This window comes from Hirundo rustica, chromosome 7, assembly GCF_015227805.2.
Source record: "Hirundo rustica isolate bHirRus1 chromosome 7, bHirRus1.pri.v3, whole genome shotgun sequence".
NCBI lineage: Eukaryota > Metazoa > Chordata > Aves > Passeriformes > Hirundinidae > Hirundo > Hirundo rustica.
In genome coordinates, this window is record NC_053456.1 from 9,825,661 (window position 1) to 9,847,925 (window position 22,265).

General features: G+C 39.9%; 1 protein-coding gene across 8 annotated transcripts in view; it reads right to left on the reverse strand.

Annotated features, from left to right (window-relative positions):
• Nucleotides 1–22,265, reverse strand: part of KALRN (kalirin RhoGEF kinase) — a 472,211-nt gene that overhangs the window by 271,368 nt on the left and 178,578 nt on the right. For all 8 annotated transcript variants that reach the window (XM_040069425.2, XM_058421255.1, XM_058421256.1 and 5 more), the window contains exons 4-5: nucleotides 7,570–7,762; nucleotides 3,358–3,870 (exon numbers count right to left, since the gene is read on the reverse strand). In XM_040069425.2, coding sequence (XP_039925359.1) covers nucleotides 3,358–3,870; nucleotides 7,570–7,762 — 706 coding nt within the window. The remainder of the gene's footprint in view (nucleotides 1–3,357; nucleotides 3,871–7,569; nucleotides 7,763–22,265) is intronic.

Below are 22,265 nucleotides of genomic sequence, written 5' to 3' on the forward strand. Positions count from 1 at the left end.
GAACTGCTACAGCTGTTACCGCATCCTATTCCTCTTAACCATTTTGCTTATACCTCCCTCCAAACTTGTCTCCTATCTATGAATTTTGCATTGTTACTCACATTCCCATCACTCTTGCGCTCACTGACATCTTTCTGTTGTTCCAGGCTGGTCACATCACCTGGGAAAGGGGAGCTACAGCTGCTGTGGGGTAGGAGCTGCAAGTTATCCCTGCTTTCTGCTCCCTCTCCCTGCAGACACCGCAGAGCAGCAGTACCACGGCAGCCCCAGCAGCCTGCACAGCTTCCCATCGCCTGCTCCACAGGCAAAACCACTGGCAGAGCTGTGTTTTCCAAAGGGAAGCCTTGGTTTACACGGGGCTGATAGTTTTGATTGTAAGCCTGCTACTTCACCGCTCCTTGAAGACTAGATGTGGCCTGTGGTTTGCCACTAGACTTTCTACAAAGCCGCCCTGATCCAAATAAAATGTTCCTCCCACCACAAGCTTACAACAAAATTCACTCGTGGCATTTTCCAGCTCCATCTTTGGGAGTTTGCCTTTGTGCAGTGGGCTGTGTAGGAAGTCAGGAAGCAGAAGGGGAGGTGAGGACAGAGAGAACACACCAAGCCCCCTCTGCCTCCCGCTGGGGCTGACCCCCACAGTGTTAGAGCAGCTCCTTGCTCTGCTGGGAGCAGCTTACAGTGCAGACCCTCAGCTCAGTCCAGCTGGTGACTGTACTGTTTATACTTAATGTGGACAACACTGATTACATCACGATAGAAGTTTTTCATTCACATACATGTTGGGGTAGTAAAATTGGTGTGGAACCAACACAGAATGATGTGGAAATTCCTACAAAAGTCAAATTGGGTGCCAGTTACAAATGATTTCCAGAAAAGCTGGAAAGTACAGAGTGTAAGTATAATTTTTTGTCTTTTTTTGGTATTTATTCAAGTGCAAAACATGTGGACTCTTGCCTGAATTCTTCTCCCTGTCCAGATTTCCACCAACGAATTATCATTTCTCAGATAGTTCTAATACTTGGATCTCTGTTGACTGTGGGTTTTTTGTTTCAAACAATATTCAATTTAGACCGGGACACATTTTTTTAATGTTACTGGTGACTAAATATATTTTCCCTGCTACCCAGTAAAACCCAGTGAAGCCTCAGTTCTAGTTTCTCAATTATATATATGTACCTACGTATTTCTCCATTAGCTGGTGAGGAATAAATTTGTTGAACAGTGAGGGTCAGGGCTTTGCCAGCAGCTGAAATGTGTTATTTATCAGCAGATCATTACCATCAGAACTGCACAGCATGTGAACTTCCTCACACCCCTCTGCCAAAGCTCCCCACATGGCTGACCTGCCTGCTGACTTGAGCTTCAAGGAGCTTCCAGTCTCCATCTGGAGATTCAATCTCACTGCACTGCTTGTGCCTATGTAATAGCCTCACTTTTCCTTTCCCTTGGCCCCAGTACAGGAAAGTAAAACCCTAAAGGCCTGACTTGGGGACAAAGTTTCTCTACAGAGAGCCCTGCTCTCTCCCACTGATTTGAGTGGAAGAAGCCCAGGCTGTGACTGCCACCCCCTCTGTTTATTTTGGCAATAATATGAGTTGTTCAGCACACAAAGATACAGACTTCTGTAAGTTGTAATGCCCGTAATTTAAGTATTTTGTGTGTCCAGGCAGTGACTGCAATTTCTAAATGTTCCAATACAGGGATCTCTATGAGGAAGAAAAGTGAATTGATTAGCTTTTAATATCTGGAGTACTGTAGTTCAAAAGGGTTTAAAAATTAACCTTCCTCAAAATACTGTGTGTTTTAGTGCTTGTGTCCCTTTTTTTTTTTGCCCTATCCCATTTTTAAGAACTTTTCAGGCAATGAGGACACCTGATTTTTTTTTAATCAGAGATGTCCAGAAAACGAAAGTCCTTGTCTGTTTTCTTCTTATTAGAACAGATTTCCTGAAATATCATCCAGTGAATATAGAGAGATATTTTAAAAGACCCTAAAACCTTGTTTATGTTCAAAATTTTATGTTGGAGTTTGAGCTTTCACAGGCTATTAGAGTTGTCATTTAGTTCTAATCAAATGTCTAGGTTATACAAAAAGAGCCTGTGTCTCTCTCTAGGAGATGAAGAGTAACTGAGTAGAATGCAACAGAAAATGGACGTCCCTGGAAACTCCAAAATTCAATACACAGACACACTGGTGGCTATTTCTGCAGTGGAGACAGCACTCAGACTGGATTTAGCTCTGGACAGTTTATGAAACAAGTTCTTTCCAGTCTGAGGTGGTCAGACTACTTCAAAGAGACCTGAGAAAGGCAGCTACACAGGGAAAGCACATCAATGTTTTTTATCAGTCTACACGTGTGAAATGCCATGTTAAAGGGTCTGTAACCCTTCTGGGAAAATTTTTAAGGACTCACAGACTTTTCAGTCCTAGTAGGTCTTAGAGATATTTAGTGCATGCATTGAAAACCAATGTCAAGTGTCTTTAATCTGCACTACTGAAGATTAAGTTTGTTTCAGCAAAGTGGTTCTCCACCGTGTTTTAAAATAACACTAACAGCTGATTAAAAACAAACAAACAAACAAACAAACATCCTCATGAGGTTCCCCTGCAGATGAAGTCTGCTTTTCTTCTTCAACTCCTCCTGGGTCCATCCAGGCAGACACATTAGTGAAACAACTGGATAATGCATTAAGCAGAGAAGATTCAGAGACTGGTGGCTTTGATGGGTACACAGACTAGATAAACACGAGTCTGAGAGCCCAGTACCTTCCACTGAGAGTACCCCACTTCTGTGGCCTGGAATTTTAAATGTGCCAACAAAGACTTCTCACAAAATCACCTAACAAGGTGCCAAGCACTTCTGCATTAAGAAAGCCAAGGCTTTAGCGCTACACAGTTTTCTAAAATAAAATCCCTGAAACCCATACTTGAAATTTCCCACAGACTCCAAGAAGTGCAAACAATAACCATACTGAATCAAACCCCAAAATCATTCTTCTTTCAGTGTTGTGACAAGTAGATAAATATATTCATAAGCTTAGTAAAAGAAGCTTGGAAAAAAAAGCCAGATTCTTGTGCTAATGTCTACCAAATATACTCATTATTGACACAGAAAAGCAGGCTAACTTTCACCAAAAGCAGCACAGAAAAATTACCTTTGTATATCACTATGCCTGCTACACCCGACTGTTAGCTTGGTGAATTTGGTTTATGAGTCACATGAAGTGTATCTGCTGACAACATGAGATTTACACTGGTGATGAACACCTCATGGTGCCACCTAAAGAAAAAAATGGTCACCCTTGCAATAGAGTCTTGTTTAAAGTATGAAAAAAGGAATGGAATACTCCCTACCTTCTCAGCATCCTGCTCAAAAAGCCGGAGTTGAAAGCACTGGTCCAGTTTCAACTTGCGGACGTGCCACATCTGATGCAAGTGTTGCCGGGTAGAATGCAGCTTGTCTAAAAGGCTGGTGATCTTTGGCACGAGACTTTGAAAATCTGCACTTCCAGGAATGCAGTTCCTACCAGAAAAACCATCACTGGATCTTATGCATTGCAATAACCTCTGTCCCTCACGATCCAGTTCTTCCACAGGAGCTTTAATCACTTTTTTCTTAAGCTGTGTGTGCTCATCAATCAGCCTTCTTGAGCCCTCAACATCAACTGGAAACTCCTTCCTAGCCAACATTTCCTGGAGATCCTCCAGCCTTGATAATAAATGGATGGCACTGTTGAAAAACTCTTCCAAGGAGACACGCAGCTCTATCCATTCATCGTGGTTGTAATCCAAGGACCCTTCAAACTCATCCGTCAGCTGAGAAGGATCTACAAGCTTTGCCAGGCCTTCCACAGATACCATACTTGTCTGAGGAAGGGAAAAGGACAGCATTTAAATCAGGGACCATCCAATCAGAATTAACAGCACAACCCATAAACAGCATGAAGAGAGCATTTTCCTCATCAATACGTAATTGAAGGAACATTGTAAAGGATGTCAAGGACTGTGTTTAATTTTGATAAATTAATGGGACAGAAGCCTTTGCTTCTAAAGGCATTTATTTGTTTATTTATTTACTTATTAAAAGATGTGATATCTACTGGATACATACTGGAATAATGCTTATCTTGTGTTACACCCCAGCTAGTGGCTACACAGAAGCAAAGGTTTCAGGTATATGAACTGAAGCAGGTACTGCAAACTGCCATAAAAAAGAATATGCTCGGTTTCTTATTCCAAATTATTCCAGTTGGCTTTTTGCCACTCTTTCATATTAGCAGTTCCTAATGTAATTAAGCTAAAATCAATGTAAAAGTGAAATGTCACTGAAGTATTAACAACTAGAATTTATTGCCAATAGAAAGTACTGCTCACGAATCATACACAATCAATGAGAAATGGTTTTAATCCATTCAGACTCAGTAACTGGTGACAGAGAAAAGCACTGGGTGTCTGGAAAGCAGATTACAGTTTAAGGACACAGTAACTGATAGCTTTCTCCATTTGTTTTTGACAAACTACTTCTTTCTGAAATCAGGAGCATAGGGTTCCGTACGTAACCAGAGATTTTCAGTGCTTTCATGTTAACACCCAAGCTGGCAGCCCTTAAAGGCTTGTCTCTTCATCAGTGATGCACATCTATCCCCTAAAGATCAGGCCTCTGAAAAATGTCAGAGCTTGTGCTCTTCAGAAATGGAGGCACCCAATAATCACAGCACTCTCGCAGAAGTAATCTACAAAGTAAAACACCTAAAATCCTGATTATTATCCTAAATCATGTCCAAAACAGTAGGCTAGCCACTGGTTATAGGCTAATAATAGGATTTTTCTTCCAATTTGTATCCATCCAAAAATATCAGGGATTCTGCAATGTATTAAAACTGAGATTGCATTGAACTTCAGCTCAGGAGAAAGATTATTTTAAAACATTCTTGCAATATTCCTTGCTTTGAGGGAAAGGGAAGACATTGGGAGGAGCAAACTAACATTGGGAAGGTGAGTATGTCCCTTCAGAGCATTTTTAAATTTTTAAATCTCTTGACCTGGACACTGAGACCTTGAAGATAATTCAGTTAGAGTTTAACTGCCTGTCAGGGAAATACTCTTCATGGCTAACTCTTGGTCATCCCCCTGCAGTCTGTCAGGCTAATGGAAACACTGCTCCAATCATGCACAGAATTTGACATTATGAGACAGTAAAAAGGCTTTTCATTTCTGGAATTCAGCAGAAATGTTCTTTATTCAGGTTTGATTTTTTTTAAGTAGTTCTTGAAACTGTAATGAAAACAATTTTAGTGAGGCAGGAAGGCACTTACTGTTTCCTAGGCATTGTTCATCCTTCTTTTTGAAATCAATTTAAAAAGTGCTGTCCACTATTTAGCCTCTTTCAGCAGGAGAAAAAAAATAGTCCTGAAGGCACCTCTGAATTAATGCTAAATAAGCTGCCTGGTCCATTCCTCAAAGTGACAGGAAACTTTGGAATCCACATATATCAACCCAACACTTTTCTTTCTCTTTCTGGGTGAAGATCTGTGTACATGCTTCTCTCTGGACTGTGACACAGAAACACTGTGCCAGAACCTCGGCCCCCAAAATCCAGCTCCTCAGTGTCCACTAAGGCTCCTACAGTGCCCTGGCACTGACATAATGCTTCCATTAAGCTCAGAAGAGAAATCTGGCCTTAAATCTGACACTGGGTACTGCTGAGTTTGTGGATGGGGTAAATCAACAGAGACTTCCACTGCCTTCCACTGCAGTGTGTTCCTGCCAAGGCCCTCATGTTTGATCCAAACTGTGGGAAATTGCCATGACAGGTCAGTGCAGAGAGGGTACCTGTGAATTGCCCCACATAAATCAAATAAATGTGGACCATATTGACCTTGTTTGATTTTCACAGTTCTTGATAGAGCATGAGCTGCCCAAGAGCCTGAGCTTATCGATAAGCAGCAGCATCCCAAAGAATCCTTTCGATAGAAATTCCTTGACTGTGGTGTGTACATTGCAGGGTGGACCGCAGCTTAGGAAATCTTTGAATCATGGAATTGAAGGACTCAACCCATTCTATGACTCTGAGTGTCTGCAGGTGGCCCAATACACGGTGAAAGCACTGACTCTCCTCCTCTGGCCCAAGCATTTGTAAACCTTTGGGCACCCATGTGAACAGCCCTGCAGACAGACCAAGGCTCAGAGGCACTGATAACACACACAAAATGAAAATACCTTTAATGCGTTCCAGCATGAACAGCAAATGAATCCAGAGCTTTTTAAACAATACAGACCCAGAGTTGTAACTATGAAGTATAACTTGGTCACAGTTTACTCTTTACTAACATCACAAAAAATCCGTATTATAAAAATACATGTCAAGCCTCCAGAAGGTATTTATTAATTTTAAAAACAAACAAATGCTCTAAAAATACATACTTGAACTCTGTTACTTTATCTGTCCTCAAAAGTACCAAGGAGTGTAAAGACTTATTTAATCAAAGCAAAATTTATGAGTTGACTGGATTTTGTGAAACAGGAATGAAAATTTACAGGCACTTAAAATGTGACAATAATGTAAAATTGTGTTAATGAGTAACACCCATCTAATTCCCCATAGCAATTCAAGGGTCCTTGCAAAAACAAGTTGAAAATAACAACATATTTATACTACACTGACTTAAACTAAACTTAAATAGATAGTTAAATACAGTCTTTTATTGCAGTAAACACTAAGAGCTATAGCCAAATTCCCTTCTGCATTCCAGAGATGAAAAATCTCTGTGTCTCTCTAAAATAAATGCGTTGGTAAAACAGACAACAATAACAGACAACAGAAACACTGTTTCTCAGTGAATTATTAAAAAAACCCACAATGCCATGGCATGATTGATTCATGAGCACTTCATGCACCTGACTTTTGCTTCTTTTTGGGCAAGAAGCGGAAATTCACAGAAAGCTGAAGTACTGTCGAGAACACAGCTGGTTTGTCTTCATCAACAGCAAAGTTAGTAAGATTCCCCTTAATTATGCTGTTGTTATATACTGGCTGATTCTCAAAGGACCTGCCTGAGGCACCTTATCAGTCACATGAGTTGTCAGTGCTATCCCTGAACTGCAAATCTCAATTAAATGAAAGTGGTGAATATTTAGCAAATGTCTTTTATAAAAAAAAAGCCACTAGTGGAAGTTGCGTAGAGGTAAACTAAACAAACTCACACATCTGCATCTAGAAAACAGTATTTTTAGCATCTTGACCAATGCGGTGTTGTGGGTTTTTTGTTTTTGTTTTCCTATGAGAAACAAAGGAAAGACTTAACGCAACATCACCAAAAATAAATACCACAAAAAAACCCCAAACAACACTACTCAGCAAAATGAACTGGGTGAACCTCTGGGATAAAACATGCAACTCATTTCACCAGTGTGCTCAGAAAACAACCTGATGCCAGGCCATCAGCCCACTCCTGCCACCTGCCCTCAGATCTATTTTCTTCTTTCAATCACAGGGGTTTTTTTTTACCTGAAGAAAAGTTCTTATCAGAGATAATGCTTTACAATTCATTTCTACATGGCTCTCACCTCAAAGATGAACTTGGAACTGCCGAAGTTTGTTTTCTGCTTCTGCCAAAAATTATCAGGTTTTATAATCAGGGCAACATGAATCTCAGCAGGAAAGGCTTCTTGGAGGGTTTTCAGGAGAGGCTTGATCAAATCCCATTTGGATCCCCGCATATCGATAATAACAGTGAATCCTCGTTTGCAAACATCTTCGCTGCAGGAATAAAAGCACATCATGATAATTAATATTGCAGGCAGCCACAGTGAGACTTGGCTTTTGTTGCTGGTGTTTGGTGCTTCAGAGCAAAGCACGGAATGATTAACATAAAAGACAAGAGATAGTACTGTATAAAGGCTATAAGAAAGGTCATATTAAATTGACTAACACGTAATTTACATGAAAGTCAAGTCTCTAGATTACAGTTTAACCTCTAATTTTCCAAACACATGTAATTCAAATATCCTCCAAAAACATACATATTTTCACACAATTGGAAACAGAATCAAATACATCTGGATGGAAGCTCTTTATGTGCACGTATGATGGATTCTGCTTTCAACATATTGAACCCAGACAAAGTCAACAAGCAGGGTCCTGTGACTTAGCATTACTTTTAAATTTGGGTGCCTTCATTTTTAGAGGCCCCTTTAAAAACTTTCACTTCCAGAAAAGTGTCATGTCCAGAAAAACACCTTGCAATTACTCCCTGACAGGAAGGCCCTCCTGGCTCAGCATGTGCACTGTTATCATTGGGGCCCTTTTCCCTCGTGACTGATCTTCCAAATGCTGCAGGACCCTTTTCAATCTGCAGTCAGACTTTGCTCCCAGCTCATGCTCCTCCTTTCTCAGAAGTCCAGGGCAGTTATCTGGCCTGGTCACCAGCAATGCATGGGACCCAACAACACCAGAGCATTCCCTTGAAAACACATCTCTTCTTTTTCCTCACAAGTAGAGAGGAGAAAGAATAAAAGGACATTTCAATTCAAGTCAAGTCTGTGCAGCTTTCTGCATAGCTTTTCAACGGACATAGTATTCATCCTCAGAAAAAGAGGTATAGGTATAATGTAGAAATTGTAAGACTGTTTAGCCTCCACAGAAATATTCCCAGTGCACAAACACACAGGAAGATTTTCACTGCACTCCATCTCTTTAACTTCTTAAAACACTCTTTCTGCCAATAAGACCCATCTCCTACATATTCAATGGAAAACAACTCTATCAAGTTTTAACTAGGTTTCTGGGCTGGAACAAGGACAGGGATATTCTTCAGAGGAGGGACACTGGATGAATATATGTTGAGAGTTTGCTAACTTGAACAGTCTCAACACAGCGCCAGACAGGAGCACTCAGAGACAAGCTTGGTCCTCTGCCTTAACATTATTGGCACATCCAGAGCACACTGCATACAACAGTCAGTGCAAAGAAAAAATAGGGAGAGCAGGCAATTCCAAATACTGTCAGGAATATAGCTCTTTTTATTCTCCTTTTACCCACTGCTGAAAGGTCAGACATCTGATCCCTTCATAATTAATGCCAAAAAAAAGGCTGTAAAAGAAGCTTTGTTGGGGGTGCTACCTCCTCTTGCCTTTTGGAACAAGAGTTGAGACAAGGAAGCAAATTAGAAAGCAGTGAACAGAAAGGGGTTTGTGTTTTGTATTATTTTTCTTGCAAACCTTTAGAGGATCTTCAGGAACTTCTGCCAAATCACTGATCCCTGTTATCCTGAACAGACTTTTCCAAGGATTTCTTCAAACGCTTGACAAAGAGACGTAGGAGCCATACAGACAAGTGGAGAGCCCCAACAGAGGACAAGTACCAGCTAAGTGCAATCTGCCTTTTCTGATGTAAGTAAATAAATACATCACCACCATCCACTGCAACCACAACAAGGCACAGAGAGTATTAGCTTCATTCCAACTCCCCTCACCACCGCCAAACTGCCAAATTATCTAATTTGATGTAAAACAATAAGTTAATACTTATTGATGACAACATAAAACCTGTTTCAGTAAACAGAACAGGAACGTCCTAGAAGACTGAAGTCTTCTGTTTATGAACCTGAACAAACAGATCCAAACCCTGCCTCTGGCTGTAGAGCAAAGGCAGTGTGACACCTTGACACCCTTGGTTATATAGCACCATGACTAGAAGTTCAGCCTGCATTAAGACAGATATTCCAGGCAGGGAACCCAGAAAGGTAAATACGGGCTGGAATCTGTCTGCTGGAGGCTTACAGCCTCTCCAGGCCTGCGAGGTGCAGAGAAGCAGTGGAGGGAGCAGACAGTACTGCCACCCATTTCCATCAGCACATGATGCCTAAGCATGTGTGTGTAAAAAGATGCTCCAGAACGCCCCAAACCCCTACTGGTCCTGGAGATTTCACAGCATGTTTCAGTAGAAGAAGAAAGGGTGATGATTCTCCAGCTTTTTCTGGTGGACACAGGAGAATGGTCACTGATCCTGAGGACCAGGCTGGGAATGCTTTTGGATTCTTTTCCTGGAACAAGTAGTTATTCCCTACCAGCACTATCCACAATCCTTGTAACTAGACCAAATTTCCAACAAGCTTAGTTCATTTTCAAGTATGAAACTGATATGAAAGAGGGATGGAAATGGAGGAAAGGAAGAAGAATCATAGAATTCTTATGCTCAAAATACACCATATGTAACCCCTCCTACACCAACAATACAAAACCCCAAACAATGCTCTTTATTAGAAAGACAATTTCCCTACATCATACACGAATGTAAACTCCTGCATGAAACATAAAAGTGCAAAAGTGGGTACCCCTTTTTATATTCCAGTGCAGGAAACATACAAATGGACGGTATTTATCATTTTGAGAAATTCTAACTCTATTTCAAGAGTGTTGGCCACATTCTTACAAAAGTAATTCTGCTTGCAACTTTTTTTGCAATGTGATGAATGGCACTAAGCTGTAACATGATCTGTGGGTCTTTAGGCTCATCCACACTTCATTCCCCCAGCACAGGGATAACTCCACATCCTTATGACTTTTTGCAGAAAATTAGCACCTGATTTCCAAACCTGCTTGTCAAAAGCTATTATTTAATGGTGTTTAAACTGTTGCAAGACAGAAAGCTCCCTGCTCATCATTTCATCTGCAACTTCCAGTTGCAGAACTTGCTGCGGAGAGCGTGCCTTCAAGAGCAGTTACCCTGCACACACAGGTAGCCAGATACTAATCAGGTACTGATATATCAAAGAAAGAAGTACGAGATAAGAAAACTAGTTAGAGTATAACATCTTCAGGGCAGGGACCGTCAGTCATGCTGGTTTTGTTTAAGGAGCCTGTCTTGCTTGTGGTCTGCAGCTACCTATATTCATACTACAGTCTTCAGCTGTCTGGAATAAATTCCAATAAATTAATTTTCAGGAAACCATAAATGCAAGTCCAGGGAATTAAAAATAATGAGTAGTAATGGCCTGCAAAACCAAAGCCAAACACAGATGTGAAAGCACAAAAGGCAAGGCTAACATAATTGTGGGGACACCTCACAGGCAATTTATTAAAAAAAAAAAAACAACAAAAACCCACAACAACAACAAAAAAAAAGGTGCCAAAAATTCAAGTTGCAAAATCCAAATATTTCCAGCTATTTATTAACAGAACCCTGAAAGAGTTGGCTTAGACATAATGAAGCTCTGATAAACTCTGGGACAATCTGTCATCTCTGAGAGTCAGTCATTTTTCTTCAGTTACCTCAGCTTGGATTGAGGAAATGATGCGAGGTTCCTTTGGAATAGTCTAGCCATGCTTATTAACTTTATTGCTTAAAAGCAACAACTCAAACCCTTCCCAATTTAGCAATTGATCGGGAAAAGCATCAGTGGCAATCAAGCTTCCTCCAGGTTTTCCAAGCAAGACATGGATTGTTCCTGGCTCCCAAGATGATACATCAATACTCATATCTATTACGCACGAGTAACCACTTCAGGATGGCAATTAATGTTGATTGTGGTGCTTAATTTTTTCCGGTATTGATATTTGACCAGAAACTGGGAAAACGCTCAAATCAAGGTATTTGGACAATCCATCAGCCTTTTGGCTGCGCTCATCTGGACTAGATTTGCAATGGTGAGCAGAAATTATTTGATAGTTGATAAGTCATTTCAGTTGCTCCACTGCTTTTAAGCAAAGACAAAGACCAGCTTCTAAGTCTAATAAAAATACCTTAGAATATTTGTGAAAATAATACTCATGATCTGGATTTAAAAAAAAAAAGCATAAAATTGAAACTCAGAAGCAGATGCGATAATTTTGTAAAAATAATAAATGCCTCTATTTTGGTTTCTAGGGTACTTTCATAAGGTTATTTTCTCAAATTTCCTCTTAAATGCAGGCACACTCTAAATTGTATTTTCTTTGGCAAGAGCTGGCTTGCTGGGTACCAAATGAATTTAAGGACTTCATGCTTTCTGATTAATCTTTCAGATACCTATTGATTATGTGTATTTTTCACCCTTATGGTTTGGCCAAAGCTTCTGGCATTTGGAAGCTTCAGCACTTGATTAGCTGAAATAACATAATCTCTCCATCCCCATTTTGCAGTCGTGAGTTAATGATGAAGCAGCACATTTAGCATTCCTGTTGGACCACTAAAAGCCCAGGTCTGACACGTCCAGCATCTCATTCTAATATGATTTGTTAACGGGGAGAGTAAGATCTCTTTTGAGGCGGGTCAGCATAACCTTGTCAGGAGACGCTGTCAGAATAACAAGTAGCTCTTCAGGCATCAATACATAGGAGCAAAATCTGCAGGAAATTCATTATTTTTGCGATCACCGTTCCTTTGATAAATGTGGCTGTAGTCAGCCGATTGGTTCAGAGCTGAGACTGGAAAAGGGGGAGGGAGAGGAGAAAAACAGGTATGTAAAAGCTTCCAAGCACAAACTGTTACCCCAAAGACCTCATTTTAATATGAGACTTTACTAACTCTGCTGCCTAGTTTCCATATCAAAATGCACCAAGGATCACTTCAGTGATTTATGAGTTAATATTTTTGATTAATTGCAATTTTTTATTCATTTTGTGTGGTTTATTTACTCAGCTTGCAAATAAAACTAGACAGAGGTTTATAATCAGCATCACTCACAGACTTTCATACTTTGGTTTCCCATCACCATGCTGAGCGTGAAGTTCACCTTCTCAATAGAAACAGTCACAATTATTCACAATTTACTTTCCAGTACATTTAAAGGACCAGATAAAGTACGTTTTAGTAGACCTGTTTGCCAAGCACTCCCAAACCAGCATTATTTATTAAAATATTTTGTTCTATTTAATACTTCTCAGCAAATTGTACCTTGCTTATTATCCCAGTTAAGAAATGCGCCCCTGCGCTGTCAGTCTGAGCTGTCGCCCACATCCCCCAGTGACAGCAGCTGCTCAGTGGGATCAGGCAGACTGTCTTTTCAAAGATCCTGGGACACTCATAACTCCTAATGCTCACATCTCCCTTCTGTGCTGCTAGATCAGACACCAGGGGAGCAACTTAGTGATGCACAACGCAAGAGCACCATTACTCTGGAGTAACAATTCACAGCAAGCTCCCACCAGAGAACTCCAGCTACCTAAAAGACTGTAGGTGGACAATCTTCATTCCTAGATTTTCCTTCTTACATTTTTGAACTTGGTTTCACAATGCTTTTTTTGCAATTAGAGAAGAAACAGCCACCCAGACTCCACTTCCAATTAAGCCTTTCTTCCTTACTGTGACCTAAATTTGTTTATTCACTTTCAACACCGAAAAGGAATCATTCTCACTTTTCTTAGAGAGAAAAGAAAGAAATCAAAGCCAGTTTCACGGTGGCTGGAGCTGGACATAAAGCAGTGATCTAGAGAAACTTCAGTGACATGTTGTAAAAAGACTTGGAGCCAGTGAGGTCCAGGCAAAGACAAACCCCCTGTCTCTGGTTTCCAGCCACTGCTCTTAGGGGACATGAGGTGTGTCTGTGAATGGCACAAGAATGCAGATGTGTGGGCTGCACAACATCCACATTCAACCCCTGCCTCTGGCCCCAAGTCAACAGGAAAGGAACAGAAAGGAAGAAAAAACCCATATACTGCAGCAGAAGCTAACTGGTGCCAGATGGGTTCTCCTGCTATTCTCAAGAAAGTAACTCATTTTGGTATTCGATTTTTACATCTAAGAAAAATGGCTCTGAACTCAAAGCAATTCTGTTGCAAAATGATGTAAGCTAGGAAGAACTGACACCAGCTAGGTGTAGGAAAACCTTTTTCCAATATGTAACCATGATCCCATGAGCACCTGGGAGTCATTCTGAGAGGTGCAGGTCCCACTGGTGTCTCTGTCAGGGTTCAGCAGGGTTGTGCTGAGCTCTCTTCTACCCAGGTAAAAATCCTGATCTTCACCATTACAGTCCAGACCAGAATTGGGACTCAAAGCTCTGCAGGCATTCAGCCTCCTATTTAATTGAGCAAATAAACACTATTTGAGAAGCTTCCTGTCTTCATTGAAACAGCAAAGATATAAAACACAGCTGTGTCCAAAAATTGCATGATTGCAGCTGTTAAAGCCAAATCTGGAGGACAAATGCTATAATTTTTTCACATTCCTGTTAAGTTTCTGCTGGTAAATGATGCCTTCATCTAAACCCATTTACCCTCTTCCCCTTTTGTTGCTGCATGTCTACTATATTTGGACCAATATCTGGCAGGTCTTCCTTGAAACAGCTGCTGAGATAAATATGAAATTAATTAGGGCTCTGTTTTTGTTGAAGCAGGGCTACATTTAAAGATTTGTTACTACAACAAAGAAATATTTGAACAGTAAGTACTATTCAACTCTCTCTTGAGCATTTAAAGTCTTGTATTTGAGATGATTTAGCAGAAACAAAACTAAAAAGCTTTACCAAATGAAAATTATATGTTCTTGACATTTGCTGGAAGAAATAAAGATTAGGGTTGTGTTGAAATATAAACACACCATTCTTGAAAAGGTTTGGATGAGCAGAGGCTATAGGAAGTACGTTTGAAGATTCAAATCCATTGGATTCCATAGGAGAGATAAACATATATGGCAGTGCTTAGCACAGCCAAACTACTAAGATTCAGAAAATAAATGGATCTTTCTGCCTGTACTATGAGGTTTTTTCACAGTTCAAGCAAGGAGACCACGAAGGTCATTTCCCATGCCATCACTATGAAGTTTAGTCAATGGTCAGCATTGCCAGATTTTCACATGAGGAAAGGGATACTTCATCTGGGTAACGAGTGCTTGGGCTCCAATTTATCAGTTCACAACGTGAGTGACTTAACAAGTGAGTGAACGCAGCAGGGTAAACAGCTCCAGGAATTCCAGTCAGCACCATAAAACACAGTCACCCCAGAGTGGAAAGCTTCCAGATTGCAAACACATACATTTCCTTGAAACACGTACTGGGAGGCAGAGAAACCCACAGGGGGAAGAAAGGGCTTCTTTACAGCACAAAGAAGCCTGCAAACATGTTCAGCTCATGCAAAAGAATGATTAATGTAGGTCTAGACAGTCAACAGCAGCACCTGGTAAACTCCAATAATGTCCACAGGCAGACAGCATGCCAAATTCCTTCTTGATGCAGGCAGGTATAACCACTCTGGGAATTGCACATTTGATCCAGGGCTCGACTGAGCTCACAGATGATGATAAGAAAAAAAAAACCAAAAACCGTTCAAGATGGTAAAATCACTTTTTCTACATAGTACTGACATCTCTTGCAGTAAGCACTCATCAGTTCCCGTACCCTGCTCCTGGTAGTGCAGGAGAGCAATGCACACCCATTTACAGAAGAACTGTAATTAAAATAAGGAGAGAAGATGAGATGCTACACATCAATTCAAAGTAAGGTATTTCATGATGAGTGCAGGTTCTCATGAAAGTATTAATGAATTTAAAACTGAAAAAAGGCTTTTATATCAGCAAAATACTCTGGTTTACCTTTTCGATGATTTCTTTTTCCATTTTGTTTCCTTTTTTTGATCAGTCAACTCAAAAAAAAGGAGGACAAAACCTCTGAATTTTATCAAAATATTTTGACTGACATACCATTTTAGATGTACATTTGCGGGAAATTTCTAAATCTTTTGGATTTTTCCTCACTTAAAAATCTGCACTTCAAAACAGCAGATTCTTCCACAACTATCTTAGCTTCTGCCCATTTGCAGTGCAGAGTTCAGCATGAAATTCGCTTTGCACTTTATGTCTCCTAAGCAAAAATGCTACAACTGTTCCTCAAGACTTACAGGATTTTGGCCAGAATCCACAGATATAAGGGCAAACACTGGACTCGAGTGCATCTTGTAGGAGGAAAGGTTGAGTGCTCCATCCCAGAAACACTCCACGGTCCATGGGTCTGTTTTGATACTACATGAGAATTTCAGTTCTCTTCAGGACTGCACAATTAAAAAGCTGATGCCTCTTTTTTTCCCTGGGTTGGACAATAAGCACTGACCATGACTAATAAGTGAGTGGCACTCTTTTTTTGCTTTTTGAGCTCCACCCGTATACAAACAAAACAGGTCTTTGTAGGCACAATGATTTACCTAAAATAGCTCACTTATCAGATAGATGCTTCCTGCCATGCCAGGCTGGGTGAAGACCGCCCGTTGTATTACATCCAGAAGGACTTTCTCTGAAGTTACAAAATCAATCTACGTTGTAAGGGTCACTTGTAAAATCAATTTTTGTGTATTCATTCATACAAGCAGACTTAACTCATTCTTGCAAAATACTATCATGATGGCATTGAGAGTGGAAAAAGTCCTTTTGACAGAGTCCTCAGGAGACAGGGGAAACCGATGTGCTATTCCCAGCCCAGCTCCTAAACCTCTAGCTCACATCGATTTTATTCTGAATCTGTCTCCTAGAAAGGCCAGGCTCTCTCACTGTGGCTAGCAAGAGGGGCTAAGCTACGCCAATGAAGCCACTGGATGTGAGGTATCATCCCTTTTTATGTGTGGAGAGATCAAAATCACTAGAGCACAAACAGGCTGACAACTCAGTATTTCAAAGGCAGTAGAAGACCTGAAAGACACTGCTGACACCCAGAGTGAGAAAGCTGATTCTAAAAATCTTCTGGAAAGCAAAAATGAATCCAACAGTCAAAATCCTGGCAGTAAATGTGCAAAGACCAGGTGAGTCAGTTTCTGAGCTAACATTCTCTGAGTGTCTTCCCAAGTTCACTTGAGGTATTTCTCCAGCCTCAGATGCTCTCAGCTTTGCAGGAGACTGAGCTCCTCAGGCGCCAGTGTGCGGTCTCCTCAGGTTTACCGTCCATCATGCTGCGGCACAGTCCCACACTGATGGGAGCTCACACACTGCAGCCCAGGCAATGCAGTTTTAATGTTTCTTCTCTTGTCATCCTGGACTTCATCAAAAACTACAAATAATTTCAGTTCTCCATCAACACCTCTACCTATCAGTCACCTCTAACTGGAAAAACCAGAGGAATTCTTTTATCAGCTACAGCAGGTTCAGATAAATGCTCTGAAAAGTAATTGCCCGGTTTCAACTGCCTGCTCTCTTTTCCTTATTAGCTATATTGCTTCTCTATCAAAAGCACAATAAAACTTCACTGGCAAATCCCCACAAGTGCCACATGTGAATGATCATCAACCTATTCATCTCAGGAACTACATACCCCAGGCAGTGCTTTTCCTGCTGACAGACCTGAAAATTATATTGACAAATTAACATATGCCAGGACAGTAATGATAGGAATCTGCTAGTCAGAGAACTTACAATTTATTGTAGATGTCAGCAAACCCACAGTAATGAAAATCAGAGAGAGCAGATTCTTGGAATACTGCACCTAAGGATATAGGCCTAACACCGAGCCACACATTTGACCTGGAATAAGCACATCAAACACACATCAGGCCACATCTCCAGCAGACTAATGGCTTTCCTACCTGCGAGTTAAACTAATGCCAGTGTAACATCCAGTGCAAAAATGGGCCCGATGCAGTGGGTTCCTGTAGCAAGTTGAACGACCATAGTTACCCCTTCCCCTCTCCACCAGAAAACTGATGAGAATCAACAGAATCCATTTCCCAGTTGCTCTGCAAACCCCTAGTCTCACAGCTGACACATCCCCCAGTTTAAGAAAGCCTATGACTTGTGAGTCCCTCATATTGAAATAACACAAATACATGTAGCTATTTTCCTGGCAATTATAGCTTCACAAGTTAGGCATTTTTTACACCTGGCTGGAGCACTCTAGTCCAAGGGATGAGACTGAGTCAGGTGAACCTCACTGAGTTATTCACCCCGTTCTTCTGCATGATATCACACTTTTCTTTGTTGAAGCCACTGCATTCTTCCATTGAATGTATTGTATTTATCACATCTTCAGACACAAGGAGGATCCATAATTGCACTAAAATTGCAGATAGTCATGGCCACCTCATAGTTCATTTAAAAAAGCTTAAGAGAGATCAGTTAATAATCTAACCATGAAGTTATTTATCCACACTGGGATATATTCTCTGTTACACGTGTGCTGATTTTATACAGGAATAGTTCATTGCTCTATACATACGCTTATCTAATTGTACTGAATACACATGCTTTATTAAACTCATAAATGAGCCCATTTATGGGTCTATGTGAAAGTAGACTCCATATTTTATTTATAAGTGTGACAATACAACAGCATTGGCACAGAGCATCCATTTAATTCAGAGGATTTAGAGTTGTCCCACAGACTTTTCTACTTTTTTTTTCCCAGAATCAAAGCTTTTTTTTTTTTTTTTTAATTAGATTTCTAGCCCATCTGCTTGCAAAGATAGCCTTGACAATATAAACTAATGCACATTTTTCTTGCTGAGTCTGCAGCCATTGGAAGAAACAATGAGACTAGAACATGAACTTGCATTCTCCATCTTGTTGGGGTGCTAACTGAAAACCCAGTTCTGGCAGCCTAAATACCAGAATTCTTAACTACTTCACTGCTGCTAATTTTGCCACTCAACCTGCAGATACAACATTTGTCAAAGCCATGAATTATTCACAAAAGCTCTTGCCCATTTTGATGCTGCACAATTCAGGCTGTCAATTAGGACTGGGCAAGTGCCTGGCCAAATAAACAATAAACAATGCTTGCAATTATAATCAAGGATTTTGCTCTTTTTTTGTATTGTGTGGAGTAAAAGCCGTGATCACAGCATAATCAAACCAGTACTCAAAGCCTATAGTGGAAAAGACTGCAAAAGCACAATTACTGGGAATTTGATGTAGAACCCACAGGAGCATTAGCTTAATGCATAATTTTAAGTGCTTTTCTAACATAAAACTAAGGAAAACAAGTTAAAACCTCGGTTGCTGTAACAGGCTTGACAAACAGCAGAGAAAACAGCTCGAATACTCTCACACTTTTTCCCACCACTTGAAAATAAAAAGAATACTGCCCTGGTCTCTTATGAGGGTGATGTTATACAAACTGCTAAAATCATCCAAAAAACTAAATGACTACCAAAAAAGAAAAAAAGGAAAAAAAACAAACAAAAAAACCAACAAACCTTGATTCCAAATGCAAATAACTGTTTCAATCTTCTTGATTGAAATATAAACTCCTCTAAAATAATTGTCAGTGTGTGCTTATGTCCCTTAAGCAAGCTCAGGTTGCTGGTATCTGAAAGGGGAGGTAAGATTGAGTCTGGGTTTATGACAATGGCTGCTGCCTGAATTATCACATTGTGGGGATGTTGCATGGATGGGGATTTTAAGGACACCAATGTTCAGTGACCATGTTTCTTTAGTCCTATGGCTTGTCTGATAAAAATATCTTCCATCTGGTTCCTGTTTGTGTGGTTGTGCCTCACAATAGAAGGAGCTTGATTAAGCAATTAAGATGGTGCATGAAGCTCATGTTTACACTTGCTGGATATGGATGGACACATGATCACACTTGACTGCTTTTCTGGAGAAGGATCTCAGTACTTAAACAAGAATTAGTAAAAGGACATAGCAAGTAGAAGCCTGCAGGCCAGGCAGGACATTTATTGCTTTGGTTGACCACTTGCATCAGTTTCCAATCTATTGTAATAAATTAATGTGCTAGCCTGAAAAAGTATTGATATCCTCCCTTCACTTGTGACTAAGATAAGACACGGTGAATGCACATTTCCACCTTGATGATTTCCTTCTTATGCCCCTGGCAACTTACACAATGAATAAATATTCTGTCTTAAGATGTACGAGACTTGTAGAAAAGTCTGAGAGCTTGGCAGGGCAGGGCTGCCTAGAAAAATCCTCTCTAGTCTGTTGTCTTGAGATTCATTCATTGCCTGATTCTGTTTGCAGAGCAGAGAGAATATATTTCAAGTTCATTCAGATTCTGTTGAAGTCAACTATAGTGTGGAAGAACCAACAGGGGAATCTTGTCATTTTCACAGGAGGCACCCATCAAACATAGGAAGAACTAATGCTTTGATAAATCAATTGAGACTAACTCATAAAATTACCTAATATATTAATTTGCTTCCAACTACCTTAAAATCCACCCCAAAAAATCCTGTTACATCATCTGGTGACAATGATTTCTTTGATGTTCTCTCTGCCTTATCTACCTAAAATAGTTTACCATTAACTTCTAGAACCTGACCAATACTTGAATGTATGTGAAGTAGAACAGAAAGGGTCCCAGCATTGGAAACATGTAATTTTAGCACTGCAAGAACAAACCTACATTGTAAGAATGATAACATAATCTGCTGTATCATCCTAAAACGTACCATCTTATGAGGGATTTTAAAGAGATTTTCCATGAGTAACCAAGTGTTCAATAAAACAGGGTCTAATATTATGCTTTAGAGTATTTCACTCAAAAACAAAACTGGACTTTGAAAAAGAACAAGTAACACCCCAGAAGATCTGTGACATCTTCCTCTGAAAAGAAACTCACTTCTTGGCCTAGAGAAAAAGAAATACAAAAAGGAAGGCAACGACACAAAAAGCTATGTGCCAAAAAATGTTCACAGGTATAGGAATTAGACTTTTAACAGAATCCTTAATTACACATTTGACTTTTGGCATCTTTTCAAGGCAGCATGAACACACTCAAAGTTCTTTGTGCATTTTTATCCTCCCACAAAAAAAAAAAAAAAAAAAAAAAAAAAAAAAAAAAAAAAAAAAAAAAAAAAAAACCCCCAAAAAACCCCACAAACAACAACAACCAAACCAAACCAAAAAAACACCACAACAAACCACAAACAAACAAAAAACCCAAAAAACCCACAGAAAATATGCTTTCATTGTAAAAACAATTTTAAGTCAGTTGCCTCTAAAAGGCCAATGTGAACACAGTGTTGACAAAACAGACTTCAGCTTCTGGAAATACTGACTTGTCACCAATTTCAAAAGCCCAGAAATGGAGATTAAGACAGACTTGCATTGGTATTGTATCCAATACATTTACTTGATATATACTGCTTGAAGTTATTCAAACATTCCATTATTCAAACATTTCTGCTTTAATTTTCCAAGTTCCCCTGGTAATGTAAAAAATATATAACCAGGAGAGCTAGCAACTTATTTGTTAAGATGAACATTTCTAAATCTAGTGTCCAAGTTAGAGCAGGTGGATTCCCAAATGGCCTCTTTCTCAAAGGTATTGAGTGGATTTTATCTAACAAAAATTTATGCCTTCTTCATATAATTAGTAGTGCCCAACAAGTCATCGGTAAGTGCTGCTGATGCTAATACACACAGATACAATTTAACAGTCCCTAAAACGACTCTGGTGAAATGTCCTGCAGAATTCATTCCCAAATGAAAATCCCAGGAAATCTTTTTAGCTGACCCTATTTCCATGCCATCTACAGTTCACGATCTGACACTGCAGAATCATTAGAGTGGCTGTACTGGAACGTAAAGAGAAACTGAGATTTCCAGTAAGCCTGGTAAGAGAGGAATGATGAAACAGTTGAGGTTTGCCTTCTGAAGAGAGAAGAATAAAACCCTAAAAAACCTGCACATTCTGCTTGTGTATTTGATTCCTAGTCTAACAGTTCATTAAAAAGCAGAGCTCCCACATATTCTTCCTATGGGTTAGATTTTTCACTACTTTCCTATGTACCTGATTTTTAATTAGATTTTGGAATGGAATTGCAGCTCCTACCCACAAATCTCCAGTGGGGAGCAAAATCTTAACTACTCTGTGATCCCAGAAATGTTTGCTTCTCCAGATGCAGTTTCTGAACTAAATTATAAATGCTGTAGAAAGAGATGAATGGAGAAATAAGGGGACATAACTGCAAAATTGGATGTGATTAATCAATGTTGTAAGAGTTTGGTTCTGAATTTAAAAAGAAAGAAAAAAAGATATTTTAAAGAAAAAGAACATATTGCCTACTTGAATAATTCTTAGACTAACACTGTATTAACAAGGAAGCTTTTCCAGCCATGCTTCCTATGTGTGAGATCCCCATTAGTTAATCAGACACCGTTGGGATTACCGTTCTCCACTAAATTCTTCTTCCACTCCCTAGAACTGCTGCATGGTAAAATGGTACATTTCATAATGAGACAGGTTTTCCAGGTGCATTTTCTAAGGTCAGGTAGTGACACAGTACATGGCCAATTTCTTACAGACTACTCCCAGTTCAGGATTGGGAAAGGCAGCTTTAAGAGCCTGCTTCCCAGAAATTAGAGGTCTAATGAGCTCACACTGTTAAAGGGAAGTGTTCTTCTG